Source organism: Exophiala oligosperma (assembly GCF_000835515.1).
Source record: "Exophiala oligosperma strain CBS 72588 unplaced genomic scaffold supercont1.1, whole genome shotgun sequence".
In the NCBI taxonomy this organism is placed as follows: Eukaryota; Fungi; Ascomycota; class Eurotiomycetes; order Chaetothyriales; family Herpotrichiellaceae; genus Exophiala; species Exophiala oligosperma.
Window position 1 is genome coordinate 3,714,989 of NW_015622818.1, and position 22,772 is coordinate 3,737,760.

Sequence of the window (22,772 nt, forward strand, 5' to 3'; positions counted from 1 at the left end):
ATGAAACAGCCTCCTCAGGTATGTACAGCTAATGGCTCCGTAATATCCAATCCTCGAAGCTTCCTCCCTTCTTTATCATACAATCCATCCGCCAAGGGCGGCCTCACTGTCTTGCCATTGTATGGCAACTCGCTCAAAAAGCCCCAATGAGATGCCTGCTTCCAACCCTTCTTCTGCCAATCATTCATGCTACCCTTGGGAAAGAAATCAAACACGTCTAGAGACGCCGGATCGTGGGCAATGACAACCAGCACGTTCGGGTCGGCGTCGAATTCCTCCAAAGCTCGTGCCGATTGCCGTGCCAGATCAGGTTCTCGATACCAACTTTCTGGACCACCCGTGATTCTCAAGAAGGGTGTCTGAAGTCGATCATATCAGCTGTGTCACCAAAAAGGAACTCGGATCTCAACTTACTGTGTGACCATTTGCTTGGTCCCGGTGAGACGACAAGAAGGCCGTACAAGGGCAGGGCCGGGGTATTCGCTGATCAAGTACAGCTTCCGCCGGGATCTGATCCGGTAGTGGTATCGACTCTGTCGGTCTAATGACTCCTGCATGATGGCACACATCACCTCCCAGGAAGACAAAGGTATCTGGCGTGGTGCGGACCAGACCAGAGATATGCCCGATCGCATGTCCCGGTACGTTCAAAAGATAAAAGCTGCCGTCCCCAAAATAGTCGTGTGCTTGGAACTGTCCAATCTTCAAGTCGTCGCTGAAGGACATTTCCACCACCTCTCGACCCTCGAAATCTGCCTCGTGAAACTCCGAGTCTGGCTTGGTCGGGTATCCAGGTAGGAATGCGTCGCGAAATCCAGGCCCCACGACCAACCGGACACTCTTTGGCAGATTACCGGGAGCGCCGACATGATCCCAATGATGGTGACTGAAGACCACCGCCTGGACGTCGTTGATGTCAACGCCGCCGTCTGGGAGCATATCTATGACATCCTTCTTCACCCGCAGACCAGCCATGCGCTCTCGCATCAAGTTGGCCAAGCTGGGCACGAAATTCTCCCAGTCGGTGCGACCACCTAGGTCGAAGAGTAATTCGGTCCCTGAGGAAGCATGCTTGATATGGAACGAGTAGGTCGGCAAGTTCAACCACTCATACCCCTCGATCTTTGGCTCTACAAGCCATAAGGGAGGAGTGACGATGTCACAAGTTGTGTTGATGATTGAGAGTTGGCAAGTATGGGAGCTTGGAGGTATGTTTAGGAGTGATTGCCCCATGGTTTCATGTTCTCTGTCTCTCAGAAAAGTCTCCCAACCTGCTGAAATACACAACTACTCGCTAGCAAAACATCTCCAGATCTTTGTATCGAGATCCAGTGGAAAGTACCACTCCCAAAGCCGAGGGGCAACCCACATTCAAGCCGGTGGTCCTCCCCCGAGAAAAGAGGAGGGGAAAACACTCCACCAAAAGCCACCGGCGTTTGATTGCAGTTGGGGTTCTTTCTTGCAGGTTCCTTTGTCTCTGGTAATGCGGGCTTCGCCGCACGGGAACGTCCCACCAGATTCGGCGGGTCGATCAAATTCACATTCGAGTCTTTGGGGTAGCACGAGCTGTCATCTTCGTAGCTTCTGCTAAACCCTCACCATTTGCCCGTGTCCCTACCCTCAATCTTTTCACTCTTATGCGGAGTGCGGAGATCTTCAGCCTGATCAGCCTCGGCAATGCCGGTGTCTCTCCCGAACTTGACTCCCAAGTGGCGTACGAGGAGTATGGACGAATACTCTAACCAAATCGTCTCGTTCGCTATGCCTTACCATCGACCATCTAGGTATCAAGTATCATGACACTCGTGACTAGGTAGGCAAAGTCGTCTCTGAAAATAAAAACACCAGGCCTTTCCAGTCTTTACCACATCATGGGCTCTACAACAGGTCCCATGATGGACGCCGTAATATTCAAGGCGCCATGGAAAATGGCGACCGAGAAACGAGCCATTCCAAAAATCATCGATCCGACAGACGCAATTGTCAAAGTGTCGGTGGCTGGAATATGTGGGAGCGATTTACATTTTTATCGGGGTCATCAAAAGATGGAACCAGATTGTATATGTGTGAGTTTTTGCTAGCTGACAGTGACCATTTTTCTCCTGCCCGGACTGGCTCCTAGCTGATAATCGGGGTTTGAACTTCACAGGGCCATGAGTTCGTCGGACACGTGCAGGAAGTTGGATCGAGTATCAAAAAGTTTCAAGTCGGGCAGAAGATAGTTTGTACATTTACCATCACATGGTATGTACTTTTCTCCTTTTTCTCTCTCTCTCTCGTATGCCGGTGTCGATGAGGATGCCAATGATCGCTGATGATTGTCAATCGTAGCATGGAATGCTGGTTTTGTCGTCACGGCTACACCAACCGCTGCATCCACGGCAAATCCTTTGGGTCTTTGGGGTTCGACGGCGGACAGGCAGAGTACGTGCGCGTCCCCTTCGCCGACGGCACGTTGCAACCGGCACCCACCTCGGTCGCGGATGAACTGCTCATCATGATGTGCGACATTTTTCCGACGGGCTACTACGGCGCCGCACGGGCGATACAGTACTTTGAGACGCAGACGCGCGAACTCGACGCCATCAACGCCCGCACCGACGACGGCGGCATGTTTGAGGCCCAAAGACTTCAGGGGTGTGTCTTTGTCTGCCTCGGCTGCGGCCCCGTGGGCCTGTGTTCTATCCTCACGTGTCTCACAAAGGGCGTGGGCACCGTGTTCGCCGTCGACGCCGTCGACGACAGACTCGCCGAGGCGGAACGCTGGGGAGCCATTCCCCTCAAGCTCGGTCGGGACGATGTCAAGGCAAAAGTCCTCGAGGCGACCGACGGTCGAGGCGCCGACGCCGTCATCGAGCTCGTGGGGAACGCGAAAGCGTTGAAGTCGGCATTCGAGCTGGTGAGGCCCGCCGGGTGCCTTTCGTCCATCGGTTTTCACCAGGGCGAGGTCCCTTTTACGGCCTTGGAGGCCTACTCGAAGAATCTAAAGTAAGTTGAGACCCACACCGTACCGCACACTTTGTCGTCGCACATCTGCAGGTGCCCCGGTAGAGGAACAATCTTTCCATGCCTATCGTGTGCGTGTTATTGGGAGAAAGAGGAAGAGGAAACAAATAGTAAGCAAGGCTGACACGAGACTCCCTAACCTGAACGTAGTATAAACATGGGTCGAGCCCCCGCGCGAAGAGTCTTCAATGACGCGTTGGACGTCTTGATTGCGAATGCGGACAAGGTCAGGGAATTCGTCACGCACAAACTGCCAGTCTCCGAGGCCGCCAAGGGGTACGAGATTTTTGAGAAGCAGCAAGCGAGGAAAGTCGTCTTGGTGTTTTGAGGACACACACACGCACACACACACTCTCTCTCTCGTCAAAACCGGGTGGAGCTGAGATTCATTCATCTCAGGTATCTCTGTATCGGCGGACGACGATTGACGGACGCAAGGAAAAGGTGTGGATGTGAAAAAGATTGAGACGAGTTCGGCTCTGTCGGTGCATGACAAAAGACACGGGAACAGCAAATTAGAGAAAGATTTCACCAACTATCTACTCGTGCAAGCTAAGTCATCCATGCACGGTTTTATGGTCGAGGCAGGTTCGCGTCTCGATCATCGCACGAACGCCGGACAAGATTTCTAAAACATCCCCATCTATCCAGAACCATATATGCAGGAATGTGATGATGGTCAGACTATTCACAATTGGAACGGAAAAGGGGATTCTGCGACTCCAGAGAAATCACCGCTTGGTCAGGTTGTCGTTCGATACCTCGTGCGCACTCGACCGTTACTTGGACTACCACAACCGATATTAGCTTGATATTCTTATTGAGGAGTGACGAAACAAATAAAAATATCCTACCTCGAGTTCTGTGGCTTGAGCTGCCTTTTCATGCGCGGCGTGACCATGGTGTTTGAGTTCGTCCTCGAGGGTACCGGCAACCTCGTCACCAAACAATCGTCCCATCTCCTCCATGGGGATGTTTTTGGTTTCGGGGTAGTAGAAATACACAACGAGCCACATCGCGGCCGTGCAAAACACAAAAAGTAGGTAAAACTTCCAGCCGCAGTTGGCGAATCCCGTGGGTGACGCCTGTAGAAACGCAATGGACGCGAGCCATTGACCTATTGAACAATGCCGTCAGTATCGAGGTCCCTTTGTTTGGTGGAACTGCACTTCCGGGTGCCCTCAGACACACGCCGACTTACCAGACACAGACAATGCAATCCCCTCTGATCGAACCTCGGATGGCCAAATCTCGGACATGTAGATGTACATGACTGCATCGACCATGGAAGAAAACCAAGGGATGTACCAGAAAATGAAAAACACTCCAGTGACAAGAACGGCTTTGTTGGTCGTCGGGAGAAACGACGAAGCGACCGTCTCTCCGATGAGGGCGCTGATAGACCCCACGAGACCAATGAGAAGGGATCTTCTTCGTCCTAACCGATCGATTATCAACGAGGAAGTGGTGTTGCCAATAAACGCAATAGCCAAGTATACCCAGTACAACGCCAACGAGAGAGCCGCACCGACTCCCAGACCAGGATAAAGGATTATTTGAAAATTGTTGATGACCAAGACACCTGTGCCCTGGATCCCAAACATGATCCCAAAGCCAAGGGCGCATCGATGGAGGTATGACTTCTTGCTGAAGAGATACTTCCAGCGACCGACAAACGAGGTTGCGGCACCGCCACTATTTAGCCGTTCGAGCTGAATTTGTGCCACCATCAGGTCAAACTCGGCGCGCGCGAACGCGTCATCCTCATCACTGGGAGACCGGTGGATGCGAGTGATGATTCTCTGAGCTTCGTCAAGGTTATCCTTCAAAATGAGCCATCGGGGGCTCTCCGGCATCCAGAACGAAAAGGTGAACAGGATGGCGGGAAAGAGGCACTGCAGGGCCAGGGGGAAGCGCCAAGCAAAGTTTCCGTCCTTTGCAAAGTAGCAGCCATAGCTGACCGCAGCCGCGATGTTGTAGCCAATGGCAAGACCAGGTCCATGTTGACCGACAAGAAGGCCTCGTGCTCGTGGTGGGGAGAGCTCCGCTGCATACATTGGGAACAGAACCAAAATCATGCCGACACCAAACCCGGCGAAGAACCGAAAGAAGAGGAACATGGGAATGTTTATCGATCCCGCCGTGAGGGCACCCCCGACGATGACAATGAGGCTAGCGATTTGAAACGACCTGAGGCGGCCGAATCTGTCTGCTGTCCACGAATTGAAGAAACATCCAAAGAACCCTCCAGCTTGCGACAAGGAAGTGCTTAAGCCTTGGATAACAACCATGTAATCGTAGGCAGACTTGTCGACTGATTCGTCCGTTTGCAGGTTCATATACGTGTAGAAGCTAGGTTGACCCTATAGCTATCAGCACGAGAGCTCTCATCTAGGCCCATGATACTCACCAATGTTGTTGCCACTGCAGACAAGCAGTACCCATAGATGATGGAGCCGACAGCCGCAAAGGCTACACATTTGTAGTTGTAGAGAGTGAGTTTTCGAGGAAGATCCTCAATATGAACGTCGTCCTGAGACCTTTGAGGTGCCATCTTTGCAGCTGGGCTTGACAGGCAGATACTCTGAGATTTGTGTAGACATTGAAAACCAGAATATGGGAATCCCCAGAATAATAGCCGAGGACTTGGGGTCGGGTAGACAAGATCTGCGAAACCGGAGCCAAAACAAGGGGTACCCCCAAAGATATGAACAGAACATTCTTGCTCCGTCAATTCTCGCTTAAAAAACGACGATTCGATTAGACGACAGGCGACTCCAAACGTTTCGGAGCCCAGGCCGATGTCAAATGTGGCTGCTGGACCTGTGGTCGAAGCCCTAGATCTGGCCTAACCGAGGATCAAAGAAAGCTGTGCGGAACCAAGTCATGATACAACAATTTGGCGGTAAAAAGCAGTCCCTGATATAATTTCTTAGCCTGTCACTTTCGGAATATTACCAAACCTGTATGTTTCGGTGGTCAGTCGTAGAGGGTGGGCCATTCGTCAAAACCATGGTATCCTTCCTCATAGATGGGTGCACCAACTCTCCAAGCAAACCAGGCACATAACATTTCTTGATAAAAAAATACTGAGAGCTGGAGACGAGTCCACCTCGAAGGAAATGCTTCTTGAGCTGTGATACTCGAGGATACGACGACAAGAAAAACATGGCAAACAAGCAACGGCCAAGCAGCAGAACATGACGGGAAGTTGATTGGCCACGTACCCTTCCTATAACCTACCAAAAGACTTGTAAAACAACGTACGTTGCTATTGGGTACACACGGCCAATGTTGTCGTCAGTCGCAGGTAAGACTTGGAGTGTTGAGGAGCGTTGAGGGATGTTGTCGTGGCCGAATATCTTCTTGTTCCCAGACGATTGCACTCGGCTCACTTTCCCAAAATGCCCTCTACAGTCAATGCAATGCGGCTCTTGCCAAACCACCAGCAACTGCGATATCATTCTCATGAACAACCGGGTTAGGATTTTGCCGTCCATTGATCTGGTCGGTCGTACGGAGGCTTCGAAACCCGGGATACTGCTCGGCAAGAGACTCGCACGTGGAGTTTCGCTCAGCTCGAATGAATCGATATTCCGCCCTACATTTGCGCCGGTAACCAACCTTGATCTCCTACGAGCAACCCGAAGATTCATGTGAAAGAATGAAGACGTGGGAAGCATACAAGAACGGATGAGTTCAATGGAAGATGCATGTCAAGAGTGGAGGTAAGAAGCATTATACATTTCAAGCTTTCGACGAAGACACCCTCATCACACGACAAAGCCACAATCCCCCGAGGATAAAGCGACAACAATGCAATGCCCACCGAGTCTACTTCTGGGCTCATCTAATGTTCTCCAAATGCCATGTCGTTCCTCACAATGAATTCTCGAGTTCAACGACTTCCTTGAGAGCAGCCTCGAACTTGGCCACATCCTCCTTGCTTGGCTTGGGCAGTGGTCGTCGGGGGTACCCACCGTAGCCATAGTACGTCTGCAAAGCACTCTTGGTGCCTGTGATGCCCCCCGCAATGACTCCCCAGTCACCGCGAGCGACGATTGCTTGGATCTTCTGTGCCTCCTCAACCTTGCCTTGGGCATACAGGTCAAACACCTTGACGCAAGCCTTGGGTACCACATTACCCAGACCAGTGATGATTCCAGACCCACCAGCGATCATTGTCTGCAAAGTAAAGTCGGCTGAACCGCCCAAGCAAAGCCATCCCGAACCCGGATTCGTGGCAGTGGCGGCGTTGACCGCATGAGCAATTCTGTTCAGTTTGCCAGTGTTTCCGCAGGTCAATTTGCATCCGACAATCTTGGGATGTTTGGCCAATTTGATGATGGTGTCAGAGCTGAGATCGACGCCCGCGACGGCACCGGGGTAGTTGTAGATGAGGATGGGGATTGGCGATTCAGTGGCGACGTCCTCGAAGAACTCGACGAAACTTTCTTGTTTGTACGACGCCTTGTAGTATGACGGAGGCAATACCAAGGCATAGTCGCCGCCACATTCGTACGCGTCCTTGCAAAACAGAACGGTCTCTCTTACGGACTGTGCTCCACATCCTACCACGATCGGCATGTCTGAAAACCCGGCATCGTCCAGTGCCTTTCTCGTCGTGCTGGTGACCAACTTTCTCTCCTCTCGAGTGAGGTGGACAGCTTCACCGTTTGACCCTTGGCAGGTGACGGCTTTCAGACCTGCCTTTGCGAGTCTGACTGCGTGTTTGGCAACCGCCGCCACATCCACATCTTCGGTCTCTGGGTTGAAGAATGTCACCATAGGAACATTGATGCCTGCCTCCAACTTTCGAACCGGTCGATGTCCATTCATCTTGATTTCCCCTTGTGTAGAAATTTGGGTCTGGGTATTATATATCTGTGTGATAATCTTCCTAGTGTGTAACACGAAGGCTTTTTCCTCTTTGGGACGGGAAGAAATAAATCTATGTGTGTCGACAATAGAGAAACGAAAGAAATTAGAGAAATTGTAAAAGAAGAAACAAAAGAGGAATGATAATGATGTCGAGAGGGAGGGAGAGACGAATAAGACTTGGCTATCACCGCAAATGAAAGTGGCACGAACGGCTGTTACGGCATATTAAGGCGTATGACTTGTGTTTTATGTATGTACACACGGCACGACGCCGACTCTTTTACTGTTTGGATGGGCTTTACGGTTTCGTTTGGATTTTGACACAAAACCGAGGGAGGCGGAGGAGGAGGACAATCGCCCTCCTCGAACAATGGGTGGTGACCATGTGTGGAGAACGTGGGGTGAGTACGAGGTAGAGAGGACAACCATATCAGAGTCACAGTGACATATTTCGTTGCGCGGGCATATCACCAAAGGGACGAGTTCCAGTAACAGCGGGGAAAACTGAATTGTAAAGGGGAGTTGTCCGTACGTATGGTGTCCATTGAACTACTGTAGATGTAGGAGGAAGGGCGTGTCATCATCACCACCCTGTCAATCGTTCCCGCATACTCCTCTCCATAATAATACGAACTTGTATGTACCGAGGTGCGTACAAAACGATGGCAAGTACGGGAATAGGGAATATTTTTTTGGTAATGATGGAATCTCAGTACAAATATGGCCCGATCGGTGTACATTCTTCAAGGCATCCAACAGACAAGTATATGGTCTATTTCTATTTTTTATTGATATACTCAATTCTCTTTTCATCAATCTTGGATAGTAGACAGCCAACGTTTCGTAACTTATTCAATATTGCCTCGAGGTTGTCCTTTGTGCGTTGAAGAAAAAGTACAAGTAGTTCAAACAAGTTGCAACGTGGGGGTTTTTCTCATCAAAAACCCCCACACAACCCACGACCACCACCAAACACCAACACCGGTCGCCGAGAAAAGGGATGAGGAGATTTCTTGGTAGAACATTGCGGGTAACATTTGGGAAATAGATCAAGAGAGCAAAACGCTTAGGTACAGTAGAATGCTTGGTAGGAGGAGGTACTGTAACGTCGGGTGCAAGTTTACTAGGTAGATGATTTTGTCGTCAAAATCACTCCCTCCATCCCTCATTTACTACTGTGGTCGGGGTTGCTGTAAGTGCCTCCGCGGGCCATCTATGCATTAGCCCATCAAACACCTACAGTACACCTTACCTAGGGAGAGGTAATCACTTTTCCCTGTCTCCGCCGCCGACGAAGTAGTTCTGCAATGGGGATATTATCCTCGTCGTAAAACTCGACTTCCTCATCAACACCGTAATCTTTGAGCCTGTTACCCCCCGAGTCTTGCCACCCTTCCTCGCCACTACCGGCACTACCTTTGTCGTCGTCGCCGTCGTCGTCATTCTCGGAATAGTAGTCATTCTCGATTGGTGTCCCATTCTCCTCTTCGAAGCGCTCGTGGAATGGTTTCCGCCTCTTGACCACAACACCACCCCCATAGTGCTCCGCACGACGCTCAAAGTCGGCCATTTGACGTTTTCTGAAAGCCAGTACCTCATCATCGGGCGAGAGGTCCCCGTGTCGATGGACAAATGCGTCCTTGGGGTCGAGAGGTCGAGCGAGTCGTGGCATTCGATCCGGGTCCGGGGGAGGCCAACTCGTCCCGGGGTCTTCGAATCCGTTCGTCTCAAAGTCGACGCCGCTTGTTCTGGGAGTTGCCGAGAAAGGCCAGAGCCACGCAATGACGTTCGAAGTGCCACCCATCCCTTGCACAATGTTGTTCCATATGCCAATGTCGTAAGGGAACTCTTGTTTCGTTATCCGGATCCTGATCCCGTCTGGGCCGTCCAAGTACCCTCCGAGAGCACGTGCCCGCCGTAGCAACTTTGCGTGACGTTCAATCTCCCAGCTCTCGATCGTGGTCACGTTGCCTCCTAGACCCCAGACCGTGCGCAAGAAGGTGACGGATACCATGAACAGAGTCAAAGAGTTGACAACGATCAAGAAAAATAGATGAATCATCTGTGGTAAGGTAGGTCCGAGGTACTGGTTTTGTAACGGCTTTGTTAGCTTGTCACCTGGGGTATGATATCTGGACAAGAACAGTAAAAAGACCAACAAAACGCCTACTTACACTTGGCATATGTCGGTCGTCCCAGATGATTCGTCCACGCTCGAACAAAAAGTACTCGAGGTAACACATTGCAGACACCGCGTACCATAGGAATCGCATGAAATGTGGAAAGGTAAAATGAGATACGCAATTGACGGTCCAAGGACAGTGATGGTCCATTTTGGGAATGCACCTGATATCATTGATTACTCGTCAATGCTTATTGATCAAGGCACTGGAGAGAGAGAGACTGGACAAACCTCTTGCAAACTCGACAATGGTGAGATCGAGGAGGCTTCAAGGCCTCACATTTTCGACAGTAGCGTTGTCTCGCGATGGCTTCATCTGCCGCGGAGATTGTCGGAGGATGTTGTTGATCTTTGAAGTCATCTTCTGGTCTCCAGTCCCGAGGCACTCGCCCGGGATCCGTGGTACAGGCTCTTGCGTATGAGATCCATATACACACCACCAAAGTGTTAAAAATGATGCTCTGTCTGCGGTCCAGCGGACCAGGTGCGATGCTGTAGAAGAGATATTGCGATGAATATGACAGGAAAGCTATTAGCAATGTCACCGCTGGTGCAGCGAGTTTCGCCAATCGTGACTCTTCCATCTCGCGAGAATCAAAAAATGACAGATACTGAGATCCGTTGTACCATCATAGCGACAATGTGTGCCCAGGCTAGATGCCTGATTCCGAGACGTGAGAATGGCTGTAATCGATCCCCAAGGTTGAATTCAATAGATGCCCAGACACCACTTGCTGTGTCCTTTACTCTGTAGAAAGACTCCCAACTGCCAACACAATGTACAGAAATGGAACACTTTTCCTGAGGTATTTCACTGGCGTGAGATGGATAGTTTCTCGCACCGAGCTGTTTCTCCTGACTCAGCAACAACTGATTTGATTTTGCCAAGACAACGCGTGAATCGCGTAAAGTGGCCTGGGATTTCATTCATGCTACGAACTTCATACATGTCCAACCGGTGTAGGAGTCTACACCTGTGCAGATGGGCCGAAGATGCCAATCGAGGCATTGCCAGAGACCACGACACGGGCTCTTGGCTCGACACTTGTTCTCAATGACGCAAAATCAGTCGTCAAAGAACTTGTCGACAACGCCCTCGATGCTCGTGCCACGGCCATCAGTATCGAAATCTCCAGCAACACTATAGACACCATCCAGGTCAAGGACAATGGAACCGGCGTCGATGTACAAGACAGACAACTTCTGTGCAAAAGAGGTTGCACTTCAAAAATCAGGTCTCTACATGATCTCAGTCGCCTTGGAGGTACATTTTTGGGGTTCCGCGGTGAAGCCCTTGCCAGCATGGCAGAACTGAGCTCAGTTGTGAGTGTAACGACACGAGTGGAGGGCGAAGTTGTCGGGACGGCCCTGGAGTACACGGCTGCGGGCTTGAAGAGGTAGGTTTCGTTTTCACTTGAGTTGTTTCTCGCTGTGTCATGACAATTTCAGTTCCGCTTCAGCTTCTCATCCGGTTGGCACAACGTTTCGAGTGCAAGATTTCCTCACCAAGATCCCGGTGCGGAAACAGACGGCACTGAGAGGCGCCACCAAAACACTACACTCTATCAAAAGCCTTCTTTTCACGTATGCCTTTGCCCGGCGTGACGTTCGATTCTCTCTAAAAGTCCTCAAAGCTAAGAACGAAAAATCGGACTGGATCTACGCTGCTAGTCGAAACGCTTCTTTGAGTGAAGTTGCTACCAAGATTGTAGGAAAGGAGATCGTATCGGAATGCAAGCCATACAGACTCTCTCCGACTGAGGACGAGGAAGGCATCGAAGATGGTTGGTCGCTCGATACACTTCTTGTTTCTCCAGATGCAGGTGCGATATCCATACCAGCGTACCTTTTGTTTCTGCTAATATCACTAGACGTCGTGAAAACCCGGAGTGGTCCGCAGTTCTTATCGGTGGATGGCCGGCCTGTCAGTACAGAACGAGGTATAATGAAGGAGATTGTCAAGAGCTATAAACGCCATGTTCACTGTATTTTACCCAAGTCCACCTCCGTATCTCGGCCCTTTCTTTGCATGCAGATACGGTGTCCTCCTGAAAGCTACGATGTAAACGTTGAGCCTGCAAAGGATGAAGTCCTCTTTTTCCGACCAGACATCCTCTTGTCTTTGGTTGAGCGTCTTTTTAAGACGGCGTACGGTGATTTCGACACAACCACCACAGGATCTCCTGGGCTGGAATATCCAGAAGTCACCATTACGTCTGCTCCGAATACAGATGCCGCAGACTTGCAAGATGTGGGGACATCGACTCTAATGGACCGAGAAGCATCTCCTTTGGCCTCCTCAGAGATCGGAGACAGTTTTGGAGCGACCACGAACCCATTTAGCATTGCCGCCATGAACAAGATAGTCTTGCCGAGAAAGATGGACGAATATGCGGAAGCCACAGCAACTTCAGCCTTTGGGGCGAGACTTCCAGCACGTGGACCTGGCATGTATACTCCAGAGCTTCTGCGTGATACCCACAGACCAGAGTCGGGACAGCAAGAACAACTTCCATCTCCCATATCTGAAGCCGGATCCGATGTCTTGCCTTATCAGAACCCAGGGCCTCCGAAGAGACCTTGGCCTCGGAAGAATCGACAGATCTCGGACATGAGTTCTGATCCTCGAAACCATCACGAGATCGACGATACCCCTGGGTCACAGCAGATGGGATTGGAGACGTGGCTGACGCCGCAGAACCAGCTACAATCATCGATTTCTCAAGCTGCGCATCGGATGGCCCAAGGTCGAACTCTACCAACTCATCATGATATCGTTTCAGCTCCGACCCAGACTGGAAATAGGACGGGGAATTCCCAACGAACCCCAATCGCTGGTGGAAGGCTTCAGTCTGGATCCGGACAAAAGCCCTTTAAGTCCCCTTTCAAGCGAGCTATGCATGCATCTTCACAGTCGTCGCTCGACTCAGCCACACCTTTCAATGATTACGGAGCACCTAGTACGGGTTTTGGTAGATGTATGGAGGTTGGCGTCCAGTCTTCGCCACAAAGAGTCAGAGATCACCGAGCTTCTGAATCAGACGAGGGTCTCTCTCCGGGGTCTGCTGAAAGTCCGGTAGAATTAGCTGAACCAGTTGATTCTCTCATGCTCAGATCTGAGCTGTCTGAAATTATGGATTTCGAGCAGAGGAAAAAGGCCGCAATCGCTCATCAAAGGAAACTCGCAGCCAAGTATCCATCGACGTCACTTCGGGAAATTTTGCGTCAAAGGTACCGGGGTAACGAAGCTGGTCCAGAATTAGACGGCACTGGGTCGGTTTCGGCCAGCGACTTTGAGGATTTGTTTGCCGACTTTTCGCCAGACTCAATATCCAAGTCCAACAATCCACATCGGAATCGCTATCTAGCTGCCAAAAGGGGCCTCCTCTCTCATTCTCATCCAGAGCGAGATGAAGTTTCGGCCACAACAACAACAGGTTCTGATGATGGTGATGCCGAAGGCCGCTCTAGCGAGGACACCTGTTTTGATCTCCCTGAACAATTACATCCACCTTTTGAGGATGACGTTGACGACCCAAGAGTATATCTGAGCAGGCAAAGACGCCGCCAACAAGCCGGCAACTCGAAGTTATATCGAACCAAATCCTCCAAACTGCCTTTTGAAACGATACCTCCACACGCCATGACCTTGAAACTTGCGATAGCATCTCGATTTTTCAAGGACAAGCAGACGTTTGAGCGTTACGCACGGAAGCTTGGGTCAGTCGACAAATACGTGACTTTCGGAACGATACAATCTGCTGATAATGATATACACGAGGCGATGAATGACGATTACACAAATACATTACGAGAGATGGTAAAAACGAAATATCGATTCAAGAATTCTGAGGGAAAAGAGATTGTTCCACATTTGAAGATCAATCTGACGGGAAAGAGAGTTTGATGAGAGTGAGCGTGAGTATGTATATAGGCGTTTCTGAGTAGGTGCGTCTAGGAGGGGGGGAGGAGGTCTGATGAGTTTGAGTTTGAGTACGTACCTAGATATACATGTATGGGTGTTTCTGGGTGCGCGTTTCAGGCAGAATAAAGAACAAGGGGGGAGTTTGTAAATTTTGTTGATGTCGTACTTTACAGTTACCAAAGGGACCTCATGCATTACTACATGGATTACTTACATACAACTTACTTGTGCGTCTATGGGTTACTACGGACTTTGTGGTCATTTAGTTCCCGCAGGAGTGACACGATGGTTCAATATACAGTACGGAGTATGATATAGTGTAATGCTGATATTGCCACTCTGTTTCGGAGTGTCTAATCTATAGCGAGTAATCCACAGGCACCAACTTGCTCCACCACTCGATAAACTGAGGCTTCTTCCTTCCCCGGATCAAGTCGTCCACGGCACTACCATATCGGATCAAGGTGCGTTCACTCCACGCTGTTCCGATCAAGGCGATACCCACTGGAACATTGTGCGCGTTGAGCCCGATTGGCATTGTCACCATTGGATACTAAAGTTTTGGAAGATGTTAGCCCAATTCAATTTTGACTCATCACTGTCACCAATTGTGGGAGGACGGAGGATGGGGGTGGTTAAAGATGGTAGGGGATAAGGGCGGAAAGGGAAGTAAGTCAGGACAAAAAACTCACCCCAGCCGTAGCAGGTAAATTCGTCGATCCAGATCCCGACGGGACAAGGAGAGCATCAACTTTGATCTCCGTGCCATTCGGGTACTTGTACGACAAGGCCGCGTCGATACCTTCTGTCCTAGACACCCTGTCCAGGTACGCAAGACAGTCATAGTACGAGCTGTTCATTTCACCTTTCGTGGCGGCACTGTCAAGGAACGCGTCCTGGCCCGACTTGAAGCCCGCGACGGTGCCGGGGATCCCACCCTCGACACCGGTGTATTCGACGTTGTAGGCGATCAGGTCCTCGACGGACCTCAGGTTCGTGTTGTTGAGCTCCGACAGGTAGTCACGAATGTTGTTGTAGAAATCCACATTGACTCGATACCCAGCATTCAACAACGGCGAGGGCCCGAACGACCAGTCCCAACCCGAAGGACTGAGGATGTCCTTGTAGTGAGGGAACTCGGTTCCGTTGATTATGGTCGCCCCGGCCGCTCTCAGTCGGTCGACCACTCGCAAGAGTTGTGACAGGTCTGCCTTGTTTCCCGTCTGGTTCCACAGGGACAACCACGGGAGGCCGAACGTGGCCCCTTTGAGGGCGTCCTTGTTGGCGAGGAACTGCGTGTAATTGCCGTCTTTGGGGGATCCTTGTTGGGCCGAGGTGTAGTTGTCCCGGGGGTCGACACCGACGATGCCTTCGAGAGCGTAGATGGCGTCTTTGAACGTGCGGCCGAGGCTGCCCACCGTGTCTTGGAGGATGGACTCGGGGACGACGCCGGCGCGAGAGGTCAGGCCTACGGTAGGCTTGAAGCCGATCAGGGATGCGCGACGGGCTGGACCGATCACAGAACCGTCGGTTTCGGTGCCAAAACTGATGGGGACCATGTTGGAGGTTACGGCCTGGCAGGAGCCAGACGACGAGCCACCCGGTGCGGTGGACAGGTTGAACGCGTTACGAGACTGGCCTCCGCGGGCCGAGTATCCTGAGGACTTCGAATTGGTTCGCATACTGGCCCACTCGTCGAGCGTGGATTTGCCTAACAAGACGGCACCTTTCTCGCGGAGTAGCTTGACGACGTGCGCATCGCGAGGGACAATGGAGCCCAGAAGAGCGTAGGAGCCGGCAGTCGTTTCCATTTTGTCCTTGGTGGCGATATTGTCCTGGACGATCGATTAGCATAGACCAGAAGAGCATGTACCGCTCAGAGTGTTCAATTGCACGTACCTTGACGACAAACGGAATGCCGTGAAGAGGACCGCGGACAGTGCCATTGGCGCGTTCAGCGTCGAGCTGGTCCGCAATCATTAGCACATCTGGATTGATTTCTAGGATAGCACTATTTCATGATCCTGTTAGCTGGAGACTGTCACCAGGAGATGCAAGCTGGAAGGCACTCACTTGACGTATTCGTTCAGCTGCAGGATATGACCGAGGTAGCATTGGACCAGTTGTCTGGAAGTCAGTTTCCCGCTGCCCATCCATCCCTGCATTTGATCAATGGTTGCCTCTTCCAAGTCTACACCGTAGCATTCGGCCATTGAAAACGGATTCTCCTGCTCCGAAACCCTCGCCGAAGCTGTGCTGTTAGGGTTCTCCCAGGCACCTGCATTCTGCGGGAAGTAAAGACTGTTGTCGGACAGGTAAGGCGCATCAAGTTCCAGCAGAGACGCCGTCCCCTGGACAGTGGACAGGGAATTTGCCGTACACAGCAAGGCTGCGACGGTGGAGAGAACAGATGCTTTCATCTGGAGAAGTATTGCTTTTGACTTTGTGCCTTCCAGGTCAATCAAGAGCAGACAATACGGAGCCAACTCAAACAGGGAGCAGCAGACAGAGAGTCTTTATTCGCCACTGAGAAAGATTCCCGAATTGTGACGGTGCCAACATGTTGGTGATGATTCACCTACTGAAGATACTGCGGGCCTTTCCAAGAGAAATAGAATCGCGGGCTTTTCGATAGTCAATCATCCAAAGCCGCTTCGGCGCATTCCAACAGCCACGCGACAGGCGATATTCAATGCCAGGAACCGGGGCAGAGGCACTGTACCAACCGCGTGGTAGCTAGTCATCATAGGCCAAGGAGCTACCTAGCTAGTCGACTCTGCAAACAGCCCATGGTATTGACAATAAAGTAGAGTAAACGGGTCCAAATCACTTGAAAAGGGATCGAATTGTCTTATCAGCGGGTCGGAAAGATGCAGATAAGGATGAAGTCGGACTGTCTCGGTTTCTAAAGTGGGTTAGAGACTGTGTGGAGTATGCTCCGGAAGAGGATGCCGACGACTTCGAGATCCATGAGAGAAACATACCAGAAACTGCTACCATTGAACTTGTCGTGCTTGGGATTTGTCCTGGTGCTGTGAATGGCAGAGTGTTGTACTCCGTAGCATATTCGCTACAAATGAATCGAGTCATGTTTCATCTTTGCACGTGATTGTGGTGACTCGCGGAAAAGACCAAAGAGCCTCGCCGACATTTTTGAAAAACTCACAACAAGACTTCTTATGGAATCAAAGGTAAGTCTGAGTCTATATCGTAGTCGACAACGCTTCAACCATCATTCCTGCGCAGGTAGTCAGCTTCTCTCTCGACATCGATTAACGAGCAGACGTTGGTGCAACCAATCCCTTATTAATCCAGGCCGGAGTAAAAACATTCCGACCGGCGTAACTGAGTGTATTTGAATCCACAGATATGTCGGGGCCATCTTTTATCCCTAGAAACATCTCTCTCCATGCCTTATACTTCATTGCACCTTTTCCTCCCGATAGTCAAATTCTATGGGGTCGATGTTATAGACTAATTCTAGGCCTGGAGAATGATCTCCTCTAACCCCAATCCCCATACCTGGACACAAATTCTCGCAATTCTTACAGTTTTGTTGTGACCTACCATCCCGGTCGGTCAACTCAATATGGCTGCAGAAGACTCACCAGTTCTTTCTGGCCCCATTCAGCCAGAGCGCCCAGTCAAGAAGCGAGCCTCTCAGGCTTGTCAACAATGTCGTTCACGAAAAGTAAAGTGTGATCTTACGTCGAAAGGCCCGCCATGTCACAATTGTCAACTGGATGATATAGAATGCACGACATCTCTGTCGAAGAGGAGCAGAAAGTATCGTTTACAACAACGGAAGAGGACCTGGGCGGATGAGAGTGAATCTAGACCATTGTCCGGTGGGCAGCCGCTCCTCGATATACCCTTCGACCCGAACGCTGGTCACTCCATGACTCCTGTCGCAACTGCAAGTCGAGAGGAAGCCCAAAATCCTTCCCGCATCACTGAAGGCCACGATACTAGGCCCCAGCCCCTTCCCAATGCTTCTGACTGCACAACGAAGCCATCCAGCGATCCCATTGTTGCGGATGTTGATCGGTCTGGCACAGCTTCCTTCCAACTCCCCGCCTTCATTCAGCCCCCATCACGCGAGTTTGATATGGACGAGCTGGACTTTTTGAAAAGGTATGGAGCGCTCTCCCCACCTCAGCAGTCTCTTCAAGACCAATTATTTCTTTCCTTTCTCCTCTATGTGTTCCCTTTTCTACCGGTACTTGACGTACAAGACTTCATTGATGCTGTCGAGCAGCGTCGACCGGACCGGCGAATAAGTTTGATTCTCTTTCAGGCGGTCATGTTTTCGGGGACGGCATTTGTCCCTATTGAAGCACTCCGAGAAGCTGGTTTCGAGAGTCGCATTGCAGCTAGAGCCATTTTCCTCCGCAAGGTCAAGGTTCGTATACGATATCTTTTCCGTTCTATATCATGGTCTGATCGGAAATACAGCTGTTATACGACTCGGATTGGGAAAGCGATCGTATTGTCCTCATACAAGCAACACTGCTGCACGAATGGTGGTACGTTTCAAGCGCGGACGCAAAGGATCCTTGGTACTGGCATGGTTCCTGCCTGTCATTGGCAATAACGACAGGTCTGAATCAGAAAAGTACAGATGCCCTTCCCGATCCCAAGATGAGACGCTTGTGGAGAAGGATCTGGTGGACGATTGTGTCAAGAGACCGACTTATGTCTCTCATCACTCGGAAGCCAATGCGTATAAAGGACGACGAAATCAATCTGGCCCGCTTGAGGTTCAGAGACTTCGACACCAAACCCTACTCCACTGGAAAGCCGCTTCTCGTGGCTTCTCCTCTCGTAACCGAGAGCATCGGCAGAGTCATGTTGGCAGAAATGTTCATTGCACAAATGGAAATACTCTTGATAGGCGGGAGAATCATCGAGCACACTTACAATCTCCAGATATTTGCAGCGTCGACGTGGGCAACATACTATGTTCCCAAGCCAAAAAGTGATCTCTCCATGCAAGATTGCCATCAGCTGAAAAAGGAGGTAGATGACTGGACTCGGAATTTGAACCCGTGGTGCCGACTGCAGTGTTGCGATGAGGAGGATTTCGGACAGCAGGGCTTCGGAGTGTTACGTATTAATTCAATGTCGCTGAAATTACTACGTTTCATGGCACTGGAAACTTTGCTTCGGCCTCTGACTTTCTCCGGGCGCTGTCCTGGCATGCTGAATGAAACCGAAGACGAGTCCACCATCGAGGCACGGAGAGATGTCACTCAAATTGCCGCCGATATGACGGATCTGCTTTCGACTCTTAGGACTGACAATTTGCTGGAATACGTTCCTCCTCTTTCGGTGGGTTGCATTCATACCACGCTGGCCACCTTTCTTGTAGACTTTCGACTGGCTGGTAAACGTCCTCCAGACGATCCGAGTCATAAATTCCACGATTGCGTTCGGTCGTTGGTACAACTACGGGACGTGTGGCCCATCACCAAGGGCACGTGTGCATTGGTGAAACACGGAACGGCCAATAACCAGATATGGTTCGCCAGGACCCTCCAGATGTTGGCTCCGATGGCTCGAAGCAATGCGGCGGGGAGCGGACAAATCGATAGCTACGGTCTGCAAACATCTTCTACTTGGACGCCAGCGCAGAGTGAAGGAAGGGATAATGAGTTCTCCTCAATCATATATGGCGACAAACTACCCACATGGCCTGATAGGGCGGAAGGGACGCCTCAGCAGGGCAGCAATATGGCATCCACGTACCTATCATCCATGTATCCAGTTCCCTGGACAGCTGCAGATTTCGAGGTCCTCGACCTGGAGGTCTGTCGGGAAATATACACGAGTTACACTTCTGAGTCTTTCCCTGCTGCACAAGGAACGGCTCAACATATGTATGGCGGCGAATCGCTTGCGCTCAACCCGACAATTGGCGATATAGCGGATGTGTCTCTACAACTTTAGCGAGGAAGCAAGAGTTCGTCCGGGACGATCTCGTTCAAACTTCTGTAGTAGTAAGTCCAAGTCATGAGCCTTCCTCTTTCTGATTGGCTTGATCCTCGAGAACGCCAAACTTGCTTCGTACGAGCACATGTTGATGCTGGCACTTCATGGAGGAAAAGGCTGCAAGGAAAAAGCACCAATCAGATGCCGAGACGGACTTCATCGTCCTTATCAATCTCGACGACTCGTACTCGGCAGTGCTACAGAACCTCCTCTTTCAACATCCCCGGAAAATCACCATCTCTTTCAACAGTCATGGAGAAGCGCGCTGCCCAGGCTTGTCTCGTATCTCCACATACTTTGTAAGTCTGGTGAGCCAGAGATTCGATGAAAAGGAGCTACCTTCCAAAGACAGTTTAGAGCTGTGGACATCACCCTTATCTCTAACCCCAAGCCTCGCGGGAGGCGTCGCAAATGATCGACAGGCAATCATTGAAGATGGCATGACGAGATAATATCAATTTCACTTATTCCGTATGAGTACCACAGAAGCTCAACGTGGCTCTCGGCAGAGGGAATGCGGGCTTCTCCCCCCGAGAACGACCAAGGATCCAAGAGGCAAAGACGTCCTTGGCCATTCTGATAAGGGTCAGACAACGCCATCGTCACTCGTGCAACCTGTGCGGCCACTCTTAAAAGGGTCTTGGTTCCTGCGTGGACACATGGCTTCCATGCTTGATCGACCTGCTCGCGCCCATTTTACCAGTCATGAAATTCACCACCCCCAAGTTCGAGAGACCTCATCTCAAGGTTGAACAGCCCAAGTCGTCGTTTGCTGAAGGGAATTCACGATGGTAAGTCTTCATTGAGCCTGTCCTGTGCCTTCTGCGTTCCGACGAGCTGTGCTTGCACGATTCGAAACGATTCGTCCCATTCGAGATGTCATGCGAGATGGCATTCTGGGAAAAAGAGCGTGCAAATAGAGCTCTCCTCTGGGCGCTTCCTCATGGACTACAATCTCCAAATTACTGACGTTGACTTCAGGACCAACAAGGATCTCGACCCTGTTCCACCCGCACGCCGTAAGTGGGGAGTGATTTCCTTCATTGCCTACTGGGTCTCGGACGCCTTCAACGCAGCAACATGGCAGTTCGCCTCGGCGATGTTGGCTGTAGGTCTATCATGGCGTGAGTCCTTGGGCATTGTGGCACTGAGTTTCTTCATCATTTCTTGGGTGGTGAGTTGACGTCCTGTCTCAACGATAACAAAACTCATCTAACGAGCGTGAATCTAGATCGCGTTCAACGGTGCCATTGGAGTACTGCATCATGTTCCGTTTCCTGTCATTGCTCGAGCGAGCTGGGGTTTCTGGGGCTCATATGTGGCCATCATCTCCAGAGCCATTCTAGCCATCTTCTGGTTCGCCATCCAAACCATGAACGGCGCCAACACGGTCCGCGTCATGATTGGAGCCATATGGCCGTCGTTTTTGAGACTCAAGAATCATATCCCGGAATCGCAAGGTATCGATACTGCGACGATGATATCCTTCTTCATCTTCTGGCTCATTCAGATCCCGTTTGTCATTATGCATCCAAACCAGCTTCGCTTCCTCTTCATGGCAAAGACCATCATTGTCCCCGCGGCGTGGCTGGCCATCATGGCATGGGCATTCGCCTCTACGGACGGAGGCGAGATCTTCAACCAGCGCGCGACGATCTCTGGCTCGGCTTATAGCTGGGCTTTTCTGTCTTCGATGACGTCCACCATCGGAAACTATGCCACCTTGTCAGTCAACCAAGCCGACTTTTCCAGATATTCACGTGTGTCGGTCAAGTGGCAGTGCATGTATGTGCCGATGCTACCGGCATTTTTCACATTCATTGCGTTCATTGGTATCGCATCGAGCAGTGCAGGGGGGTATCATTATGGTATAGTGGAATGGGATCCCATGGCTCTCGTTGCTCACTGGGACAATCGGGCGGCACAATTCTTTGCAGCTTTTTCGTTCGCGTTGGCTGCTCTGGGTGTGAATATCTCTGCCAACAGTTTGTCGGCTGCCAATGGTACGTTTCTCGCTGTCCCGAGACTGAAGACTGAGCTTACCCTTTTGGTCTTTTCGAATCAGATCTCATGGCCCTTGCTCCCCGATACATCAACATGCGCCGAGGTCAACTTCTCACCGCACTCACTTGCTGGGCACTCGTCCCCTGGAAGATCTTGGAGTCGGCAGGGAGTTTCCTGAACTTCATGTCGGCGTACGCCATATTCCTCGGGCCGATCGCTGCCATCATGCTCTTCGATTTCTGGGTCATCCACGAGCGCAAATACGACACGATCGCGCTGTACAATCCACACGGCATTTATAGATACACGTATGGCGTCAATTGGCGTGCCATAGTGGCGTTCCTGGTCGGGGTTGCTCCTTCACTTCCCGGATTTGTCAATGGAATCAACAACAACATTGACGTCGGCAGTGGGATTCATCCGTACCAATTCGGTTGGCTTCTTGGGTTCGTCGGCACGGCTATTGTGTACACGATTCTATCGCTCGTCTTCCCGGCCAGAGAGACTTTTATCGACCGTGCTCTACGCCCTGATGAGGTGTTTGCCCAGCAAGGAGAAACTGTAGAGGAGGAAGAACATGGCGGCGCCGCGATGCAAGTTGACCAAATTGATTCCGAGAAGGGAGGTATCAGACGTCGGTTAGAGAAATTTCTATAGATTAGGTCTTTCTTTTCTCGTGATGAAGGATAGAGTGCATTGCCAATTATCAAATGGCAATGGATCGAATAGAAGGTGTTGATACGGTCATAGATTGTCTAAAATCAATTCGTCCAAGTTTGCAGG

General features: G+C 50.9%; 7 protein-coding genes across 7 annotated transcripts; 3 read left to right on the forward strand and 4 right to left on the reverse strand.

Moving 5' to 3' along the window:
• Nucleotides 1-3,785: 3,785 nt before the first annotated feature.
• On the reverse strand, nt 3,786-5,560 carry PV06_01269 (uncharacterized protein; the record flags this gene model as incomplete). The annotated part of the gene is made up of 4 exons (XM_016401865.1): nt 3,786-3,794; nt 3,861-4,123; nt 4,208-5,369; nt 5,417-5,560. 4 exons carry the CDS (start codon nt 5,558-5,560, stop codon nt 3,786-3,788), a joined length of 1,578 nt encoding a protein of 525 aa, XP_016268918.1.
• Nucleotides 5,561-6,736: 1,176 nt separating this feature from the next.
• Nucleotides 6,737-8,087, reverse strand: PV06_01270 (uncharacterized protein). The gene has a single exon (XM_016401866.1). The coding sequence runs from the start codon at nt 7,843-7,845 to the stop codon at nt 6,886-6,888; it is 960 nt and encodes a 319-aa protein (XP_016268919.1). The 5' UTR covers nt 7,846-8,087; the 3' UTR covers nt 6,737-6,885.
• Nucleotides 8,088-9,040: 953 nt separating this feature from the next.
• Nucleotides 9,041-10,871, reverse strand: PV06_01271 (uncharacterized protein). The gene is made up of 3 exons (XM_016401867.1): nt 10,301-10,871; nt 10,062-10,233; nt 9,041-9,973 (listed from the first exon to the last, which is right to left on the reverse strand). The coding sequence occupies exons 1-3, from the start codon at nt 10,651-10,653 to the stop codon at nt 9,140-9,142; spliced, it is 1,359 nt and encodes a 452-aa protein (XP_016268920.1). The 5' UTR covers nt 10,654-10,871; the 3' UTR covers nt 9,041-9,139.
• Nucleotides 10,872-11,062: 191 nt separating this feature from the next.
• Nucleotides 11,063-13,976, forward strand: PV06_01272 (uncharacterized protein; the record flags this gene model as incomplete). The annotated part of the gene is made up of 3 exons (XM_016401868.1): nt 11,063-11,466; nt 11,519-11,892; nt 11,941-13,976. The coding sequence occupies 3 exons, from the start codon at nt 11,063-11,065 to the stop codon at nt 13,974-13,976; spliced, it is 2,814 nt and encodes a 937-aa protein (XP_016268921.1).
• A 369-nt stretch (nt 13,977-14,345) lies between these two features.
• On the reverse strand, nt 14,346-16,469 carry PV06_01273 (uncharacterized protein). The gene is made up of 4 exons (XM_016401869.1): nt 16,068-16,469; nt 15,894-16,005; nt 14,687-15,829; nt 14,346-14,547 (listed from the first exon to the last, which is right to left on the reverse strand). Exons 1-4 carry the CDS (start codon nt 16,412-16,414, stop codon nt 14,353-14,355), a joined length of 1,797 nt encoding a protein of 598 aa, XP_016268922.1. The 5' UTR covers nt 16,415-16,469; the 3' UTR covers nt 14,346-14,352.
• Nucleotides 16,470-17,413: 944 nt separating this feature from the next.
• PV06_01274 (uncharacterized protein) lies at nt 17,414-20,260 on the forward strand. Its single transcript, XM_016401870.1, has 2 exons — nt 17,414-18,396; nt 18,450-20,260. Exons 1-2 carry the CDS (start codon nt 17,584-17,586, stop codon nt 19,941-19,943), a joined length of 2,307 nt encoding a protein of 768 aa, XP_016268923.1. The 5' UTR covers nt 17,414-17,583; the 3' UTR covers nt 19,944-20,260.
• PV06_01275 (uncharacterized protein) lies at nt 20,239-22,743 on the forward strand. Its single transcript, XM_016401871.1, has 4 exons — nt 20,239-20,776; nt 20,967-21,159; nt 21,217-21,988; nt 22,051-22,743. Exons 1-4 carry the CDS (start codon nt 20,691-20,693, stop codon nt 22,644-22,646), a joined length of 1,647 nt encoding a protein of 548 aa, XP_016268924.1. The 5' UTR covers nt 20,239-20,690; the 3' UTR covers nt 22,647-22,743.
• Nucleotides 22,744-22,772: the final 29 nt, after the last annotated feature.